Below are 21,448 nucleotides of genomic sequence, written 5' to 3'. Positions count from 1 at the left end.
TGAAATGTATACGTTTGAGACTCATGAAAAGTTGGGGAACATTGTTAAGAAATCCGAAAAGATTTGAGAAACATGTTTTTCGTTTGTAGAAGGAAACGTAAAGATTTTTCAGAAAAAGAGGTCAAATAAGAAACTTAGGCATTAGAAATACCTATAAAGTGAGATATAGTACGTTAAAATGGGTTTACACGTCAAGTTGCAAAAGAATTAAAACTGTCGAAATAGGCTGTTTCTTCAGTTCTTTAATACTCGAAGGGAGACCATAGAGGTTTGAAAGTTTAAGAGAATATGGTCTTCATTACGGTTAAGAACTGTGACAAATTTCACGATTAAATATGTATTCGTTTTTATAAAAAGTCATTTATTTATCCAAAAAGAGTATTCGGAAAAGTTAATTTCTACATTTTTGGCAAGTCGGACAGCAACCAGAGGGTGTATTTTTTACAGCAGGAGAGTTGTACTATCATGTACACTTCCACATGAAGTGAATTTTTAAATTAAACCACCCAAATGTGTTTCCAAAGTATGGGTATCTTTTTTCACGTAAACAATTTGAATACCTTCAATTTCGACTGTATCGAATTGCTGTATAGGCCATTCGATAGCTGCTATGTTTCTACATATTTCAAAATAAAATATTCCACTCTATCTTAACTAAGAGCCGAGATAATTTTATTTTTTTAAATCACTGTAGCGTCACATTTCAACATTAAGAGAGTGGAGCGGAGTGGGGAGAGCTGGCCGTGCGAATGAGTTCGAGACCTTGAAATTGACCTCGTGCGTTATATCTGGCAAAGTTGGAAAAATTTAGGTTTTCTCTGCAACAAATGACCGTAAAACAATGATTTTTATTTCATTTGGGGTATCTCGACGAGGTATTAATAAATAGCGTGGCCAATTTAAAAAAAAAGCGAATGTAAACCCAAAATTTTTACTTCTTTGATTTTTTATATTTTAAATTGATTCGTTTTGTTTATTAAGTATAGGTGGTGTTTAAATGCTAAATATACATGCGACTTACACATGTAAGTCGTACAAAACAAGTTCTGTTTTTTCAATTTAAAAAATGTGCAACTTTCAGATTTATCTCAGTTTTATAGCGAATCTTTCTCATCAATGTTATTTATATTATTCAAAATAGCATACATGAATAAGCGACGAGTTAAGTCATTGTGACAAAGTAAGCAATAACTTGAGTAAATACAAATTTAATTTTAGATCAATGTGTGCTTAATTTTGGTTGCATTTGTAAGGATCGCGTAACGGTTCGATGATTAAGTGTGAGCATTGCGCGACCTAAAGCCGCGTACTCACCAAGCGAACGAGGACGAGCGAACAGGAGCGAGCGAGCATTCTCACTCAGTGCTCGTTTGATGTATACCGCTGATACCCATACTTTGGAAACATATTTGGGTGGTTATTTAAAAAATTCACTTCATCTGGAAGTGTACGTGATAGTACAACTCTCCAGCTGTGAAAAATACAGCCTCTGGTTGCTGTCCGACTTGCCAAAGATGTAGAAATTAACTTCTCCGAAGACCCTTTTCGAATAAATAAATGACTTTTTGTAAAAACGAACAAATATTTAACGCTGAAATTTGGCACACTTCTTAACCGTAATGAAGACCATATTCTCTTAAAATTTGAAACCTCTATGGTCTCTCTTCAAGTATTAAACAACGAAAGAAACAGCCTATGTCGACTGTTTCAATCCTTTTGCAACTTGACGTGTGAACCCATCTTAACGTACTGTATCTCACTTTGTAGGTATTTCTAATACCTGAATTTTCTATTTGACCTCTTTTTCTTTAAAATCTTTACATTTCCTTCTACAAGCGAAAAACATCTTCCTCAAATTTTTTCGAATTCGTTTAACAATGTCCCCCAACTTTTCATGAGCCTCAAACGTATACATTTCATTTCGAATGACTCCGAACATTTTCATGTAAAAATATATCTACTTGAAGTTATTTTTTAAAATGGGGGTTTCGAAGTCTAGTTCGTCTGGACTATGGCGCATTAGGGTGATACTCGCGTTGCACATGTTATGTTAGGTTATGCTTCGTTACTTTGCCACAAATTGTCTTGCGTTTACTGCAGTGACGCATCGTTACTCTCTCTTCCTCTATCTCTGGAGAGAATATACTAACGCTACATAGCAAGAGCAGATTAGGAAGGTAGCATAAAAAATATGAAAAATAAATTCATTTAAAATTTTGACTAAATCATTTGGAAGTTGTCATTTATCATAAATAGAAACGAATTTCTAAGGTACGATATTGGAGTCGAAGTCCATTATTACATAAATATTCAAAAGAATTTATTCACCTAATGATCTAAGATAACCGTTTATTTCAAATTGTTCGAATAATACTCAACTCTAATTATTATGCGTGCCATTATCTGAATAGTTTTTTAATGTTTATTCAAATTGATTATGTGAATAAATGACACAAATGTTCAAACATCATTCTCATCGTCAAAACGAGGACGATGTAAGATGTGTATTAATATATTAATAGTACAACATACGTTAAATGTCAGGCATGTAAAAGATTTGTATGTAGGAAGCACTCTAATGCACTCATAATGTGTATTTCTTGTTTATGATACTAAAAAAGAAGATTCTAGATCACCAACATAAAATGTGAGAAACAGTACCAAAAGAAACACCTTATTATAATTCGAGATACAGCAGACATTCGATTCCCGCACGAGTCGGGGCTGTACAGGGCTAAATATTTAGGAACCGTGCAAGAATCGGTGACCTAACCCGAGCGCTTTCCCCACCACTCGGCTGTTCAATTGAGCGACGCAGTCGCATGTAGGGTGGGCTGGATATACGCACTTGTCGGATATGTTAATTATCCCAGTTATTTTTAGAGATATCAGGAAAGTGTATTCTTAGAAGTTTTTTAGTATGGAGAGGGCTATTACTGAGCAGTCACAGTTTTTCCGTAGGTGAAGAATCTTTTGAGTTCTCAAAGTTAATTATGTTCTTTTATTAATGGTATTAAAATACTATGGAATAAAAATACTTTTTGTTTTACATAAATCGATTCTCCTAAACATGCAGCGTAATAAAGTATTAAGGTATTATGTGAAAAAGTTAATAAATCGTGACATATTTTAGTGACAAATGTCTAGCTAGCATCTTTTACCCATTATGTGTGATCCGCGAGACAAAGAGCAATGAAATCGCCATGAATATTTATTCCAAAAGTATTCATTGCACCAATAAAAACATTATTAAAATAGTATTATATACATTTCGCTTTCTCTGATAAGATATGCGTGTTAAACGCGACACCGTATCCGTGTTCCGGCCTGGGCGTGCTGGGCGACAGAGTAGGATACGCGCACGTGTGTAAGAAATCGTGTGAGCAAGGGGCGTGTCTTCCGTGCAGATAACGGTAGCGCGGGAATTGAATGCTGGCTGTAGTGAAGTTTTTGTGTACATTTTACCTATAATATATAATTTCCAGCGAATTAACGATCACAGATAATAAAATAATTGCTCCATTTTTGTCCGATCACATTATGTATTATTTTTCGGTTGTCAGTGCCCGTGTTGTGTGTTTTATATGCTTAAGTTTACCTCGAGGTCTGGCCTCATGAGGTCGACTAACGTTACGGGAGCTGGGTCTCTCGAAACCACCTTGTAATCCGTAGCGCAGGCCTGTCCAAATGGCGCCTAGCACTGAGAGCATCGGGCGCCCGGGCTTGCCACGACGCACAGTGAGGTATTTGACCGGAAAACAGCAGTATTTAGCAAAAAATTGAGACTTGAATGACAACAATTTTTGTACTCGAAGAAAATGCCAAGAAACCTATATGAATAAAGTGATTTATTACAAGTATAGTGTTAAAGAAGTGCAATAACGACATACGTAGGATATAGAGGATCGTATGTAGAGTAATTTGACACCTTGTTTATTTCACTTTTGTGTGTGGTTTTGATAAAATAACAATTTGAATACAGTGTTTTTTTTAAATCAAGTATAAAACACTGAATTACTTTTTCGCACCCCAAAGCACCCCTTTACTTTTGATATATTTTGATCCTTGGACATTGCTTTATATATTTCTTGAAGACTGAGGTGCTAAGAGGTGCTAGAAGTACAGTTCTGTTCAAAAGTATCGCCTCACTTGTTCACTAGTGAAAAATTATTGAAATTCAATGTTCCATAACATTGTTAATATTCGTCAGAATTTGTTTAAATCAAAGGCAAATTGAAGCTGGAACCTTCTACATTTTGACCCTTCCTTTCGATTTTATTGACCTCGGTGCCCAGCCCAAGGGGTAAAATCTTCCCTTATACAGAGGGCCTTCAAATTATAAAATTTTGTTCATATTTGAGAACGGATGTTCTTCATAGACAACAGTGTTCGGAATTTTGCATGTATTTCAGAAATAATGATTCTGTGTCTTCAAAACAAGCCAAACTGCATCCAAAATGGATGTTTTTTAACGAAGTTGTGGCCGTTTACAGAAACGCCTACCTCTTTATGGTTTCATATCTTTCGTGCATGGCACCATTCAATGGTCTGCGTTTCTATAAATGACTATAACTTCGTTAAAAAGAACCGTGTTGGATATGGTTTAGCTTGTTACGAAGGCAAAGGATCATACGATAGGCGTATATAGTTTGCTTGATCTGGTGATGGGGTAATTGAGGTGTCTATAGATCGATGAAGAATGGATATATCTATTCCATCGCTGTCAGTTGATTGGAAACCTATCGTAAATTTCGTGTGTCAATTCCTGACAATTGAAGTTTTTAGTATGTTATTAACTTTATTAGGGCAAAGGTTCGTTGATGACCTTCTATTATATATATTATAGATATAGATATGTATTTTAACGTACATAATGTATAATGTATGTATAAGATATGTATCTTACCGTACACAAAACATTTGAAAAATATAGGTTTCCTTTAAAGAGCTGTATCTTTGTTAAACAAGATCGCTCTTCGATGAAGTTTGCTTTATTTTAAAGACAAACGATCATACTTTTCGGTGATATATATCAAAATTGCAAAAAAATATTGTTTGCTTCCCGTAGCACTTGACGAACATCAAGGAGAAGTACAGTTTGGCACACTCCTATTTAAGGGTGAATTTTACCCTCTAAACAACCATTTTGATAAAACTGATTTAAAGAAACAAAAACTAGAAAGTTCGAAATTTAAAATGGTTTTTGTTTCATTAATGTTAGAAACTGGGGGTACCAATTATTACCGGTTTCGGAGGTACACCCGGTATCTTTCGTTCAATGTCGTTATTCGATCATGATTCTGCGTACAAGGGCGACGAGGAGAAAACATACTGTAAGTGTTCTTCTTTGACTTTCTACGAAGAGACTGAGCCACGTACGCGTTGCTATGCGTGCGAGCAGGAGAGCTTGCTACGAAAAGGAGAGTGAAAGAGAAGGAAACAGTCTCTATACACAACGTTTGTTCGGTTGTGAACTAGCGACGTTCTTTATAGTTTATCAGCGAAATTACAAATACGTGAAAATACAAAATAAAAGATGGATCTCTTAATGAACTTTTTTTACTTGAGTGCTTAGAACGAACTTTACTGCTTGAATAATTCGAACTAACTGTCTCGCCGATCGGTTACGGCCGACGCCCGGCGTTTTAAAAACCGACCGGTGTTGTGTATAGAGACTGTTTCCTTCTCTCCCGCTCTCCCTTTCCTAGCAAGATCTCCTGCTCGCATGCATAGCAACGCGTACGTGGCTCAGTCTCTTCGTACAAAGTCAGAGAAGAACAACAGTTACAATATGTTTTTTCCTCGTTGCCCTTGTACGAAGAATCATGATCGACTAACGACATTGAACGGGAGATACCGGGTGTACCTCCGAAACCGGTAATAATTGGTACCCCAAATTTCTAACAATCAACTTTGGATGAATAGTAACAAAGTTATGAGATTTTCAAAATTGAGTAAAGTTTAGAATAAGTTTTGGCCCGCTTTTCGGGTCAAATACCTCACTGTGTGACGGTAGCAGTTCGGCCAACGGCGGTTGTCACGGTATAATCAGTAAACACGAAGCCGTCTACCCTACGCATTTCATACCCTCTTTTCTGTGTCTCCGAACGTTCTCCCTATTCAACCTACTAACATTTTCTTCCTTCCTCTTTCAAGATACTTTCTGTTAAATCCATTTCACATTCTCTTTTTCCCTCTTTGAGGATATGTACTCTCTGATCCTTGCATCGCTTTCATTCATTCTCGTAGCGAAGCCGTCTGAATATCACACAATGTATTGTTACGTTATTCACGATTTCGACCGGTCGCGCGGCCGTTACACGGCACGCACAAAGTTTTCCCTCCCGGCCCCGTGCCTCCGCTCGCGTTCTCACGAGTTTCTATTTCCGATTTTCCGAGCGCCAGGCACTCTGCTGAATGTCGACCGACATTTCCCAAATACCGGACCAACCTGAGTCCCTTGATTAAGCCGAAACCTACCGGTCGGCCGGGTAGAAAAGAAACCGCCACTGGATAGCTCGAAATTCGGCCAGGGTCCACAAATATCGAACAGAGAGACGCTCCCCGCAACAGGAGATTCCGGTTAAACGACACAAATAAAGAAGGAGAAATAATATAATATTACTACGAGACCGTTTAACTGAATAAAGTAACAAAGTTTAATATAATTCTTGCGCCGGCCTCTGCCGAGACTGCGTTACAAAAGGTGTTAGGCTTTAAACAAACAATGGTTCGTCGGTCGACTATCGTCGCGACCCGCGCTTTCGGTATATTCGACAAGTTCGGTAACTCGGTGGTCAGCTACCACTCGAGATATTAATTACAAAGTTACAATGCACGGTCATACGGTATTTCGCTACCGCCGACTATAAAAGATGTTACAATGACTTGAGGGCTTTCGCGGTATTCTATCGCGTCCTGGAGGAAATCTACTAGGAATTGACGATATTATAATTTCCCCGACAATCACGCGCTTTCTCCGCGCGTCTGTTTAGCGAGATTAGACGTTATATAAACTGTCGCGGCATTGTCCTGGCGAACGAGACTAAAGTTTGCCCGTTGGAAACAAAATGAGGAGGCTTACCTACGGAAGTCCGATAATCCTTTCTTTCTCGCCTCAATTCTGCGGGGGTTCGCTACCTTCCGCTTCGCCTTCGCTGCTCTATTGCTCTCTATCTCTCGCTAGTAACTTCGCTCGACCTTCTCACTCGCAATTCCGCTCGCACGATACGATAAACGATGCGGTAAACGATACGGTTGCTGCTCAAGTGAAGATTCGGGTCTCCTTACGCGACAACAGGACAGAGCGGACCCCCACTATGCTAATTTTTCTCCCCGCGTACCCTCCCCCCTTCTCCATAAGTTCCTGTGGAAGGATCCCCTGGCCATGGTGATCTCTTCCGCCTTGTGAGGAATCCAGCCTTACACCCTCCTACGTGGTTGTTGCGGCGATCCACGAGTTCTCTCCCTCTGCTTCCTCCATCTTGGTGTCCTTTTCGGAGGGAAACGTCCGAGTCGCCGATTCCAGTCTCGCTGTATGTCTCGTGATGCCCCGTGGCCGACCAAGCGCCTAACGATCTTCGCGATCGTCTAGAGGGAGGTCTCTTTTCCTTACATTCTATCCCCCTGGGATAGAATCTTTTTCCGGTCGAGTGGCCGCTCAACGGGATACCGTGGCGGTCCCTGTAGCAGAGTCAGTGGGAGCGAGGAGATATCAGCGTCCTGCGTGTCGTACTGACCCCGAATGGACACGGCCCTGAAAGTGCGAGCGGTAACTCGGCGCGAGAATACCACGTGATTAATTCGAATTTTGTCGGTATTATTTCCCTATGAATCCTCCAGGAGCGCTTAGATGTTATATTGGTACGAGTGAGAGGCGGCTGAGGGCGGTCCGGTTCTCGATTCTTCCGCACCCGAGTCAAACTTCGGGCCGGAAGGGGCACAACGCGAATTGCGTCGTAACAGTATTTACAGATGTTAAATAATTATGGTAGTACACCTAGATAACATTAATGACTATATTTACATTATTTGCAATGGCTTCGAACGTAGCATTTTGTATATTTATTATGATCATGTCACGTACGCCAAGAACAAAGAAAGCTTTCTTTTTAGCCCTAGACCCTTTCTTGGTCGCTGCAATCTACCGGCTTAGATAACGACCATCACTTTCGTGCTGATGCAACGATCTAGATTTTCTAGGAATTACAGTTCCGATGAGAGGATGCATACGTGATTTTTGGAACGATTTTCGTGTATATAAGGGGCCATGGATGTATCCTCGACAGTCACATTTCGGGTGTGACTTCCTTAGACGGGAGACGTATTAGCAAGATCAGGTTAATCACCTTCAAGTATTCATAACCATACAGTACGGAAATTTACTGTTAGGCATTACTTTAATGTGACCCCGCACTCTCTCTTGGTGCGTGAACATCAGGGAAGGAATTAGTTTCCGCGACATGTGCAACTCAAAGATTTGTAAAGTCCTACGACTGATTAAAAATATATTTGTATTACCGATTCTATAAACATGGAATTCAATTTATTTACAAGCCTTGAATCATATCCGAATTCCAAGCTCGAGTAAAACCTACAACAGTAAACTAACCTATTCCTTTAACCTAAAGCGGCTCACGGTGGTGAAATAAACATCGGTTCGTCTACGTCTTTAACCAAAAAACCTTGAGTTACTAAATAAGCTCAGGTTCGTACAGGATTCTCCTATCGATCTGTGAGGCTCCCGGTGATGAAATAAGCATCGTTTCGTCCGCATCCCTAAGCAGTTCCCGGTGCTGAAATAAACACCGGTTCGTCCGCGACTTTCTGTCGTTCCAGCGGCTCCCAATGATAAAATGAGCATTGGTTGGCCGCTCCTAGTCTGTGACGCCAGAATCGTGGGATAACCGCGCGAGCGCTTACCCTCCCTTAGGAATTTCCCAGGTTTTGAAAGAAGCATTTTTGCCGCTCAAAGAAATGAATATACAGTGAATAAAGACAGTCCATATTGAGGACGGAACACTTGTGACACTATTTAGAGGGCAAAAAGAAAAGACTAATCTAAAAAAATACATATCCGTGGACCAGCTTAACAAAAACATCTAATTTTGAAGATGCTTCTCAAATTAATGTCTTCCAAGCTTTCATTTTACTATACGTAACATATTAATGTAATAGATTTTTCTTCCAATGTTTTCATATGTATGTACTGCGATGGTTACAATAAAGGTAACATCTAATTTTAAGAATAATTTGTGTACATATAAGGGAATATGTATTTGTGTAATATAAATCTTAAATATTAAAGAGGAATAAATACATTTCCCATTTTTTAAAAATGCTTCTCAAATTAATATCTTCGAAGCTTTTACTTTACTGATGTTTGAACTTGTATTCGGTCGGCCGATTCTATTCGGCTCATCGTGCGAAGGCCGTGTATGTTTGTGTCGCGGCGTAGGGAGGACGGGGGCATCCGCGTTCAACCTGCCGCCTTGACCGTGAGCGTCGACCAAAAATCAACATCGCGTCGCGTCAAGTTCATTTCGATCGCCCGACATCAATGCAGTTCGCTTTGTTCTCTTCGACCGCGATCACGTCGTGAGCCGTTAGAGCCGCTTCTTGCGTTTCAGTAATATTTTCCCGAGAGTCGTGCCGCGAGAACTCGTCGTTTTCCGCGCTCTCGCGAACAGGATAGAAACCCGTCGTTTCTCTACTGAATTCACGCGTCGCGAAACCCGTCGTTTCCGAGCCGTCGTGACCTCGTCTCATTTCCCTGTCCCTTTTCCTTCATCATCCACTCCCCCTCAAGTGGTACTGCGATGATGAAAACCACTCTTTACTGAGTGATCTCCTCCGGGTCTGAGCAGCCCTTGAAATTTCTATCTAATTTCGTCTGCACCTTTGTCCGTGTATCGTCTTTCTTTGTCTTCGTGAAACGCCGGATTTACGACCCGCGCGTCCGCATTCAAAACGCGCGTTATTGTCTCTCACTGTGCGTCCCCATCGGGACGGTCCCGGCAACCCGTTCGGAACGCGGCGAACCTCCGCGAGTCGAACGAAACAACTGACATATTACAAAATGAAATTATACAATAATTATAAATAAAAACTGAAACCGTTGCATCGGGATTCGAACGGGGTTTCGGACGGGGTCTTCATCATGTACGCGTGGTGGAAATCGTGTGGCTTTCGGCATTTAGCACGTAACCTTTACGTTGCTTGGGATTTGGAATTTTTGACCTGGCTTGGGCTTGGGTCAATCGGCCGTCGCGTCGTAAACGTATGATATAGGATTTTTGCCGAGAACACCCGAAGCACAGCGCACACGGACAGAGGTAGAAAACTCGTGCCGGGGGGTGGAGAGTCATTAGGATCGTCTCATCCCTACCCAATTGATAACCTGTGGTGCTGGATGTTGGGGCAACCGATCCTTCGTCTCCGAAAGGTGAATACCAGCTTACTCTTGTCTTCACCCACAGACCGAGTCTGTACAAATGGGGGATTCATCGTCGTATCGTCATCGCTGAGAGAGAGCTAGATCGCCTACTTCAACTCCCTATCACTACCTACCTACGTCCCGAATATCTCAGGAACACCTCTTCCCCTGTTTATCCCTTCCAAACTACCACTTCCCGTCCCCAAGGGTAAGGTCGTCCGCTCCTAACACACTACCTTACTTCGGCTACGGAGAAAGCTGCTTTTAGCCCTCGGCTCGTAATAATCGCAATGCGATAGTATTTAGAATTACTGTATAAAATTAATACAATTTGTGTTTATTTATATGGTTATTACTAATTACATACAAATAATATAAAAAGATCCAAAATATTGTTGCGTTTTAGTTTTTCATCGGGATTCGTTTTATTTATTATTAGATAAATTTATAAAAGTTTGGAAATAATATAACTCCTGCATAATTATTGCCAATAACAATGGTTTCTAAGTTTACGAACTAATATATATGTATAAAATATAAACGTAACATACAGCGTGTAACAAAAATGTTGGAGGTCCCAGAAATGGGAGACTCGTGAGGGGATTTGAAACATGTTTTTCCTTAGCAAAAATGTTATCTGAGTCTTTGTTAACGAGATTGTCATGAACTAAGGGCTAAGCGGCTGCAAAAGCGAAAGAATGGCGTGTTTGGTTTTTGAGTTTGTTAAGTGGACGAACCTGTGTCTATTTCATCTCAGGGAACCACTAGGAAGTTGGTAGTCGTGGACGAACCTGAGCCAATTTCATTACAGGGAGGCACTAGGAAAGATTTTCCGTGGACGAACCTGAGCCTACTTCATCTCAGGGAGCCACCAGGTTCGTTAGTATGGGCCTCGTAACTTTAAGAATTCGGTACACTTCGAGCGGTAAAAGTGTGCGGTTGCGGGTTCGCTTCTAGCTAGGAATTTAGCTATTATTCTACAGTTAAAATGAACAACACTGAACTATAAATAATGTATATAATGTATATAAAGTATATTCAAGCAAGTAACGGTTTTAGAAATGTTAATGTAAATTGTGGTCGCGGAAGCTAATTCAAACGTTCTCGATTTTCACGCACTGAGAAATGCGGGGGCCAGTTGTACAGAATTTACATTACTTTTTAAAAGGCTTGAAAGGGACTTTAATACCCGATCTCACTAACTAGACTTCTAGTATAAGTATGACCTACTGATGCGCTGCATGCGTCCACCTTTTATACCCTGAAATTCGAGTCTATGAGTAGTGGGGGACACGCCTGTTTCTCAACGGAAAATTTTCCAAGAAAATCTGGCCACACCATAACACCCCGTGGACAACTACGTAATCTAGCCGGATGCATTTCAACTCCCGATAGGGTTAAAAGTTCACGAGAGTGTCTTCGTACGTAACAAGATATTGATGAAAAACCCCGACCAATCAGAGGGCGGGTCTGCCGGCCGAGTTCCCGTGGTAAACGTTAGCTATCAATTGCAGCGTGTAGCCAAAAGAAAAAAATAAATGCTTTCCATTTCAGTAGTTTAATTCTTTTATGCATATAAAAGAATTAGCATTTATTTTCTTCTGTTTAAATGCTTTACAAATCAATATTTTTCAAATTTCTTTTTACTTAGATGTTATAAAGTGAAATTACAAAGTAATTGAATATAAAAGTAAAACCGCCGCACTCGGATTCTATCGGGGTCTCCTGACTGTTGCTCACGTGCTTAGGTTGCATAGCCATCAGTGCTGCGCGGAGGTAGACTCCGCGCAGAACGCGTTAGAGGAGTGCCCGGCCTTTGCCAGGGAAAGGTGGGCACTCCGGTTGGAGGTGGGACACGACCTCTCGCTCCCGGCCGTGGTCACAGCCATGGTCGGGAGTGAGAGGTCCTGGAAAGCGGTGTCCTCCTTCTGCGAGACTGTTGTCTTGCGGAAGAAGGACGACGAGCGGGATCGCGAAAGGCGGACGCGTGTGTGCGGAGACGTGGGGAGCCGGGGCTTATGCCTTGGTAGCTCCCCGCTCCGCACACGCGTTCGCCTGCCGGGGCCACTGATGCAGTTGGGGTGGGGTACCCAACTGCATCCAAAGCGGCCCGGGGTGGGGCCGGTGTCAGGGTGCAGTCCTCTGGCACCGGCGGAGTGGAGAAGGGGGGGTGACGTGGGTATAGGTCACCCTTGGGGGGCGTTCGATCGCCCCCACGGAACGGGCTCCTCGAGGTGAATCCTCGAGGAGCACAGGTGCGGTGGTGGCTGTGTGTTCGTTAGAGATCCCGCCACCACCGGTTCCGTCCGAGAAGGCTATCGTAGGGGTTTTAGTGGGTGCGAGTCGCACACTACCTCGGAGTCCTACCCCAGGACTTCGAGGTGTGCATAAGGCATTTTCCCTACGTTAAAAAAAAAGAAAAAAAAGGCGTCCCGTCGGTTGCCCCCCGGATGGCGCGATTCATAGGATCACAACTGCGATGACCCTCGCGTCGCCCGCGGGGCAACCGGGCTGTGGGGGTGGTACTGGGGGGACCACATCCTTTCGCGGTCGGCCTTCGAGAATACAGCATCGAGAGGTGACCCCTCGGCGCTGTAGGTAGAAGGTGGAGGGAAGGCATTACAGCCTTCCTCCATCCATACCGTCCGGGGGGGGGGAGCAATTGCCCCCTCCCTCCGGAGAAGAGCTCTTCCCTTAAACACCTATAGGGGAGGGCAATGGGCGGGGCTGGTCGCGGTTATGCTGAGCGTTCCCGTTGCGAGACCTACGCCCGAGGGTCACCGGGGTGTTTTTAGTGGGTGAAACCCCACATTGGCCGTCTCCGCCCCCAGCGGAGGCGGTGCATCTTTTCAAGGTTTTCCCACCGTAAAAAAAGGGCGTCGCATCGAAACATGAATTTTCGCCTCCGTGGGATTCGTACAGGATGTCCAAGGCAGCCCCAAGCAGTGATTTCAGACTCGTGAGACGTGGACCCCCCAGTCTTTTCCCACCATGACGCACCGTCTATCGAACGGGTAGCGCGCACGTACAGGGCTGGGATATGCTTGTGTGTGCCAGCACGGTGGAAATAAAGTGGCAGAGTAGTGGAGCTTTTAGTTTATTCTGAAATTTATTCTGAACGAAATCAATCATGTCGATTGATATTCCAGGGATTTTGTACATCGCTTTGAGAAAGCGCAAGTCTTAACGTTACCAAATGTAACGTAACCAAATCTGATACTTCTGAAGAAAATACTATTGCGGTCCTAGTAGCGTTAACAGAAAATCCTCATATCAGTACACGACAGATTTCACGAGATTCTGGTACTAGCAAAACAAGTGTGCTTCGAATTCTTTATAATAAAAAATATCATCGATATCACCTAGTACTTCTTCAGGAGTTGCACGGATCGGATTATGAAAACCGCGTTTGATTTTGCCAATGGTTCTTGCATGAAATGTACAATGATGATTTTTTTTTAACAAAATGTGTTATTTACGAACGAACATTTTTATTATAATATTGTTACTTACAACGACGTTTACTAATCGCGGGCAAATTGATTTGAGAAAGATGCACTACTGCGAATCAAAGAATCCTCACTGGATGAGAGAAGTTAACCATCAACGTCAATGGGGTGTTAACGTGTGGTGTGGAATACTTGGCAATCAATTAATTGGACCATTTTTTATTAATGAACGATTAACGGGACAACAATATTCGAATTATTTACGTGATATTTGATCAACTTTATTAGAAAATGTATCATTAAATATTCGCACAGACATCTGGTACCAACATGATGGTTGCCCCGCGCATTATGCACACGTAACAAAGCAAGTGCTCGACAGACAATTCCCCAATTCATGGATCAGTCGTGGTGGAGAATTTCTGTGGCCACCACGTTCACCAAATCTAACGCCGCTAGACTACTTTCTATGGGGTACATTAAAAGATATGGTGTATCGTGTACCAACAACGACACCAAAGAATCTAAAAGAACCAATTCCTGAAGCATGCAGTATGCTTGCTGCGGAAACAATTCAAAGTGCAGTTTCCTCGTTGATTAATAGATTACATCAGTGTATTAATGTAAATGAACACCATTTCGAACGCCTACATTAGTAGCGCTTTAGCCGCTTGTAAAAGAATTATACTGAGCATAATGATCTGCTATTGAAAATGGAGATTAACTTCACAATGAACTGTTAAAGGCAGCCGTGTACTCCGTTTGAGGTAAACGAGTCATACGCGCGGCGATTACGGTCGGCTGATCGTATCAGTTGCACCCCATATTACTTGAAATGAAGTCTGAAAACAATATCGACAGGTCTCATACTTCGCGGGAGGAACTCCCCAAATATAATTCTCGGGTTTTAATCGCCTTCTGACAGTTTTTAGTGTTTTTCGTGGAACACCAAGTCCTATAAGATGCTAGGTCTACTCTTGTATCTCGTCTGTGGTGTTGCCTCTGAAAATCGGCCGAAACGAGCAATTAATTCACAAGCCTGCTGCAGAGTCCCAGCTTTCAGCGTCGGGAGTCGTGGGTTTGAATCTCGCTTGGGCCCTCATTTTTTCCAACGTTCCAACATTACTTACGTTATTTTTGGTACTACTGTAGGCCTACGCTTTACCAATACCATACACAACAATTCTGTCACTAGATATTACATTGCAAATGATATTAATTTTTTTCCCTTAACTATTTCAAAATAAAATAATTTGTGCAAGTTGAAAAATTGTTCAATTGGGTTTGCATCAAAATGACCAACAAGTATCGTTATCGTGCACATTGGCATAAAAGACGCATAACGAATCTAACTTATCAAAGTATCCAATTGGTCAATTTATCAATAGATTAAATAGTAATAATAGACTAGTTATGATTTAAATTGTATTTACATTACGAAATCTTGTAGAGCGATGTACAGTTCAAACATCGGCGTTCCAATTTCCGCGCCAGGTGGTAGGACATACTCTTTGTCCGCGTTCTGACCGTGAAGTTGTAGACAGGCGGTGGTAACCCTTGCTCCTAGCTCGTTATGTATCTACCAAACGTATACATATTTTTTTAACTCAAACAATTTTAGTTAACCACCAACCGTTTTTACTAATGCTTCATAAAGTACTTTTATCGGTACTTCTGTTTTTCGGTAGACTTAATTCTATAGGAATTTTGTGTGTAAGAGTTTTTGTAATTGCTGTAAATGCTACGTAATTGAAGAAGAGAGTGTATACAATTAGGCTTTTAACACACAGTGACATTCTAATAGAGGGACTACAGGAAAGAGGATAGTGAAATCTGTTGCAATTTCGTAATGCTTGACAATATCCAGTGCATCCTTCGTTAGATCGATCATTCTTAAACATTTGATACGGATTATTTTACTGCTGGTCACCGATCGTATTTTTTATTTTCCATTATATGAATCATTTATTATTTTATAATTACCTATGTAGTATATTTTCGTTATTCATTTTTGGAATGAAATAAACAGTAGGCCATTCATCAGTATCTGTGGAAGCTTTCGCACTCTTAATAATTATAATGGTACTTTTTTATCATAGAAAGTAGCCTACAAAATAATTTCAAGGTAACTGAAATTTAAAAAAAATCTGAAACATATAGACCTGCTGTGTACGAGTACTAATCACACTTAATAGTTACATTTCCATTACTAATGTACATTCAAAATTAATCAGTACTATATGTAATAAAATTTCATAATAATTTAAAATGTATTGTTACAATAGTATACAATATTTTAATTCATTGTAACTAAACGTACCCAGAATGAAAATTCAAATACATAACACGAAACTCAAAATTATAAAACTAAAATCATGTTCGGATTTATTTTCACCATTGAAAAACTGTTAATCTGCTCATCGTACTTCTCCAAATATAACACTACAAATATAGAAACGTAAAATATTAATTTTCAATGATTCTCCCGCAATTGTTAAATTGGTAGCTCTAATTTTCATTCCGGAATGCAGCAGTCCGTGAAACTCAGTATATTTCCCTGAAATTTCTCCCCATATCTGAGCGTTCACGTGCCGATATGTCGCTTTAAAGTACCATCATGTATTTTCAAGACACACCCCTCCGTTTTGCGGAAGATAAAGGAGGCATATTACAGAAACACGTCCGGAATTGTGTATCTACGTAGTCGAACAAACTACATCAGGTGGATGCGGTGAGGATCTTCTCAAATCAGTCACCTGCATACTATTTTCACCACTTGTGACTAGGTATCTCCGCTACAGAATACATTCGAATAGAAACAAGGTTCATACTAATGTATACATTAAATACAGACCAAAAACAATGACTTAATATTATTCAAGACGGGAACTACGGAACAGACACGTCATTAAAGTTCGATTTTTTCGGAACTGGAACGTTCCCTGGCAAAATTTCATTCTGCATTTTATTCATTATCGATCTACTTTTGTATGGTAAATCATTTTTCAATTAAGCGTTAGTAATAGACGTGTTTTACCTGACTTCTCATTTACGTTGTTAAAATTATTGTATTAGATGAATGCAAAACTTTATGTATTTATTGTAAATGTGAATATGATAAGCACAACGCAGTAAAAATTTTCGAGAAGGTGAGTACATATACTTAACCCTGGACTTAACGAACTTAAAGTAAACGAATTGCTGACATAATTTCAGTTCAATAAAGTAATCTATCAATATCTGAATTTAGATAACAATCTGCTATTTAGTAATGACGGGCGCCTGTAAGCCGATATTATAGGTTTACATTATTTTATTAGCAGGGAATTGAATTTTTCTCAGGATCATAGCAAAAGATGAGGAGAAAAGTCTCAAGCAGGAGTTTCTGCAATTTGCTAATGATAAATTACAAAGCTTTCCCATGAAAAAACAGTGCCAGTAGCTTTGCATACATCCTATATATGAAAATAATAGTTATCCGTTATCGACAAGGTATAAACGGAAAATTTATTGTCGGTCACCTGTGACCGTTAAGGGGGTAGACTCCGTGGACTGTGAGCTGTGTCCGTGCGCTCCGCAAGCAACGGGAACCGTGTATGTGTACGCTATGCACGAGAGAGACATTCGATTTCGTAGAAACCAAAATGTGCCTCGATAATTGCACAAATGAACTATTCACGGGTATAGAACTCACGGCTAGACTTCAATACAGGGCGGTCTGGTCCGTATAAACACTAATAAACACCATACGTTGAAAGAATTACAATTTTAAAAAGTGTGCGATTGTGACAGACGCCGATGAAAACACACAAGATGGCTGTTCAAGTCACATTTTGTCAAATATCACACAATTTAATGGTTTTAATGGTTTTTCCTCGTCAAAAGCAGAGCAGACCACCCTGCACATCACTATCACACTATTATAGAAATTCGATTTTTGTCAATTTATCACTTCTGGAAGTAACATTTTGGTTTCTACGATTTGACGCGTCCGGACTCAAGAATATGCAGTAGTATAGTTTAAGGATTCTCCGCTAGGGGTGCTTATGGTATTTGTTAGCAACTTTGGCCATGTTACCACAAGCATAGATAAAACAGGAAGCAGTCAGTAAATGTAACCTCGCAACACGAAAGGAATACATACATAGTGCTGGACCACCGAAAAATAGTTGGCGCTGAATATTAGTGTTTCTTAACAATTTATATCTTACAAAATTGCTCCCAATTTGCTCCCTCGGAATCTAAAATTGCCCCCATCGTACCATTTATATTTATGAGGTATTCGCACATGAAAAAGCAAAAATTTGTTGTTTGCAAGATAGATACTAAATGGTCTTTTTACACAAAGATTATGATACTAAAAAATTGCTCCTGATCTGTTTTATAATAATCAATAGTCAGATATGTCAATAACAACTTATTAACAAGGAGCAATTGAAATAATGTTGTTGCATACAGGTTAGGTATTACGTCATACGGTAGGCGCTCGTTTATTGCAGCCTTCGGGGCTGTAAAGGGCAAAAGGTGTATAGAATTTTGCGGAAAAAATCAAGAACGACGGAGGAAATAGTTGGGCAAGGTTGTGATTGGAAGAGGTAGAACCCCTCAGCGCTGTAGGTAGGAGGCGGAGGGACGGCACGTACAGAAATGCAAACATCCGATTTTGATATTGAATCTCCTAGTACTTCCTAAATTAATGTCACAGCCGAAAATTCACAAACACAATGTATAGAACCACGTAAAAATCGTACTAATCTTAATAAAAAAACGTTTACTTTGTTCCTCAAACTGATGTAAAAAGAATGGAATAGTCCATCCTATGCGAATTCTCAAATTCAACTTTTGCGTATGTTAATTTTAATAATAATGATTTAATATATATATTAGTCGAATGTTCATCAGCAAATTCTCCTGATAAAGTACTCAAATTCCCCATAGACACAGGAGCTTCCGTCCCTTTAACACTAGGTTTACGGGACGCGTCATTTTGACGCATTCTGAACTTTACAAGGAAAATGACCGAAACCGTTTACATTTCTCTCCTATCATTTATGCTGACTTTTATTGTTTTAACGAGACAAATATATATCCCAATTCATTTTCTTCTAAGCCTTTTAATCTCGGAATTCTCTATGTGGTATACCTATCTCTACGGGTGTCATCAATTTGACGCAATCGTAAATTGAGTAGGTATTAATCCTAGTAAACGAGCTCGATTCATGAAAGCATTACTTCAGCAATAAATATGAACGAAAATATGCGATTTCGTACACGCGTCAATTTGACGCGTGTCCGTAGAGATAGGTATACAAGAAATGTCCGTAAACCTAGTGTTAATAAAAAAAGAGAGTATCAGTAGTTATCAAATTATCAATGACAAAACTATAATTATAACGGGCATAAAAAAATGCACCTATTCGAACTTCTGAAGAAATTCAACTTGGATTAAAAATTCATCGAAACAAATTCTTGGTTGATCTGCAATTAATTGATAATAATAATGAATCAAATATACCTTTTGATGGTTTATTAGGTAATGATTTTTTCAATACTAAAAATGTCGAGATATCTTATAAAAATAATTGTATTAATATCGATTGTATTCCATTTTCTATTCTTCTAAATTTTAATACGGTTAAAAAATCAAAAGAAATAATTACTATTGGATCAAGACCAGAAATGGTTGCGAAATTTAAAGTATATAATCCTTAGAATCTTAAAGAAGGAATTATTCAAGCTGTAGCTTTAGATGAAGAAAGAACATTATTAATTCCAAATGCTATTGTTAAAGTCACAACTAATAATGAAGCTCTTATCACAATCGTAAATCGATCAACGGAAAAACAATATGTTTGAACTTGTATTTCGGTCGGCCGCTTCTATTCGGCTCATCGTGCGAAGGCCGTGTATGTTTGTGTCGCGGCGCTGGGGGGACGGGGGCATCCGCGTTCCACCTGCCGCCGTGACCGTGAGCGTCGACCAAAAGTCAACATCGTGTCGCGTCAAGTTCATTTCGATCACCCGAAATCAGTTCAGTTCGCCTTGTTCTCTCCGATAGCGATCAACGTGTCAACCGTTAGAGCTGTCTCGTGCACGTCGTTGACAACTCCCGAGAGTTATCTAGCGAAAACCTGTCGTTTTCCGTGCTCTCGCTAACAAGGCATAGAAACCCGTCGTTTCTATCATCAGTACGAGCATCGCGAAACCCGCCGTTTCCGTGCCGTCGTGACTTCTTCCAATTCTTCTATCGTATTGTCTATCCGATTGTTCCTTGCCCTTTCTCATCCAATCTATCCTCCCAATCAAGTGGACCGGCGATGATGAAAGCCAATCTTCATTGATTGATCTACTGCGGAACTGAGCAGCCCTTGAAATTCTCAGTAATTTCGTCTGCGCCTTTGTTCGTTTCCTATCTTTCTTTGTCTTCGTGAAACGCCGGATTTACAACCCGCGCGTCCGCAATCAAAACTCGCGGTATTTTTTCTCACTGTGCGTCCCCGTCGGGACGGTCCCGGCAACCCGTTCGGACCGCGGTGACTCTCCGCGATTTGAACGAAACAACAATCATTCATTAAATCCTCTATTAAAATCGAGTCTCTATCCCAAAAGGCACAAACTTTTGAGGTGTTAGAAGAAAATATAAATATAAAATCAAATCGTATCAAATAATTAAATAAAAATCTTCATCTCAGTCATCTCAATGAAGAAGAAAAATTATCAATTAAAAAAATATGTGAAGAATTTGAAAACATATTTTTTCTCCCCAATGATAATTTGACTGTAATCACAGCTGCAACACATGAAATTCCTACTCATGATAATATGCCTATTCATGTAAAATCATATCGTTATCCTGAAATTCATAAAAATGAAGTTTCAAAGCAAGTAGAGAAAATGTTTGTACAAGGAATTATAAATCCATCTTCTAGCCCATAGTCCAGTCCACTATGGGTAGTCCCTAAAAAAAAATTGATTCCTCAGGTACAAAGAAATGGAGAGTAGTTATAGATTACCGAAAGTTGAATTAGAATACTATTGATGATGCATATCCGTTGCCAAATATTGAGGATATTCTACATCAATTAGGTCATGCTCAATATTTTACAACATTGGATCTTGCAAGCGCGTTTCACCAGATTCCTATGAACCCCAAATATTCACCTAAAACAGCCTTCTCTACACCAAATGTTTTCAAAGGATGATGAATCTAGTTCTAACAGAATTAACTTGTTACGTATGAAGAACTTTCTCTTACCACTCGGTTTAATAATCTGAGCTCGCACCCGGCAAAGGAAAACGCCCTTACGTTTTCGTTATCTCTCGATTAAGCAAGGGAGTAAAACTCGTTCCCACGGCGTGGTAACCAAAAAACTAGGAAGCGTGACGCAGCTTAAAACCGTCAAAGATTTCCTTATATGGAAATCTCATAGCATCCCCACCAATTTCTAGGCATATATAAACCCGTTGATTTCAACCCTCGGGGGATCAGAACTGTACCGTCGCCTTTAGAGTGTAGGGTAATTTTATATATGTATATGTGATATTGATTGTTTTGTATTCTCTG

The 21,448-nt window shown here is 40.2% G+C and overlaps 1 protein-coding gene across 1 annotated transcript in view; it reads right to left on the bottom strand.

Moving 5' to 3' along the window:
* The window catches only part of LOC107189142 (BAI1-associated protein 3), a gene marked incomplete at its 5' end in the record, with an annotated part of 165,721 nt that overhangs the window by 8,395 nt on the left and 135,878 nt on the right, over positions 1 to 21,448 (bottom strand). Inside the window, one exon of the mRNA XM_015577617.1 lies at positions 15,318 to 15,463. Within this exon, the coding sequence (XP_015433103.1) occupies positions 15,318 to 15,463 (146 nt within the window). The remainder of the gene's footprint in view (positions 1 to 15,317; positions 15,464 to 21,448) is intronic.

This window comes from Dufourea novaeangliae, unplaced genomic scaffold, assembly GCF_001272555.1.
Source record: "Dufourea novaeangliae isolate 0120121106 unplaced genomic scaffold, ASM127255v1 scaffold150, whole genome shotgun sequence".
Lineage (NCBI taxonomy): Eukaryota > Metazoa > Arthropoda > Insecta > Hymenoptera > Halictidae > Dufourea > Dufourea novaeangliae.
The sequence above is the reverse complement of the archived record's forward strand: the minus strand, read 5'-3'. Positions and strand labels throughout refer to the sequence as shown.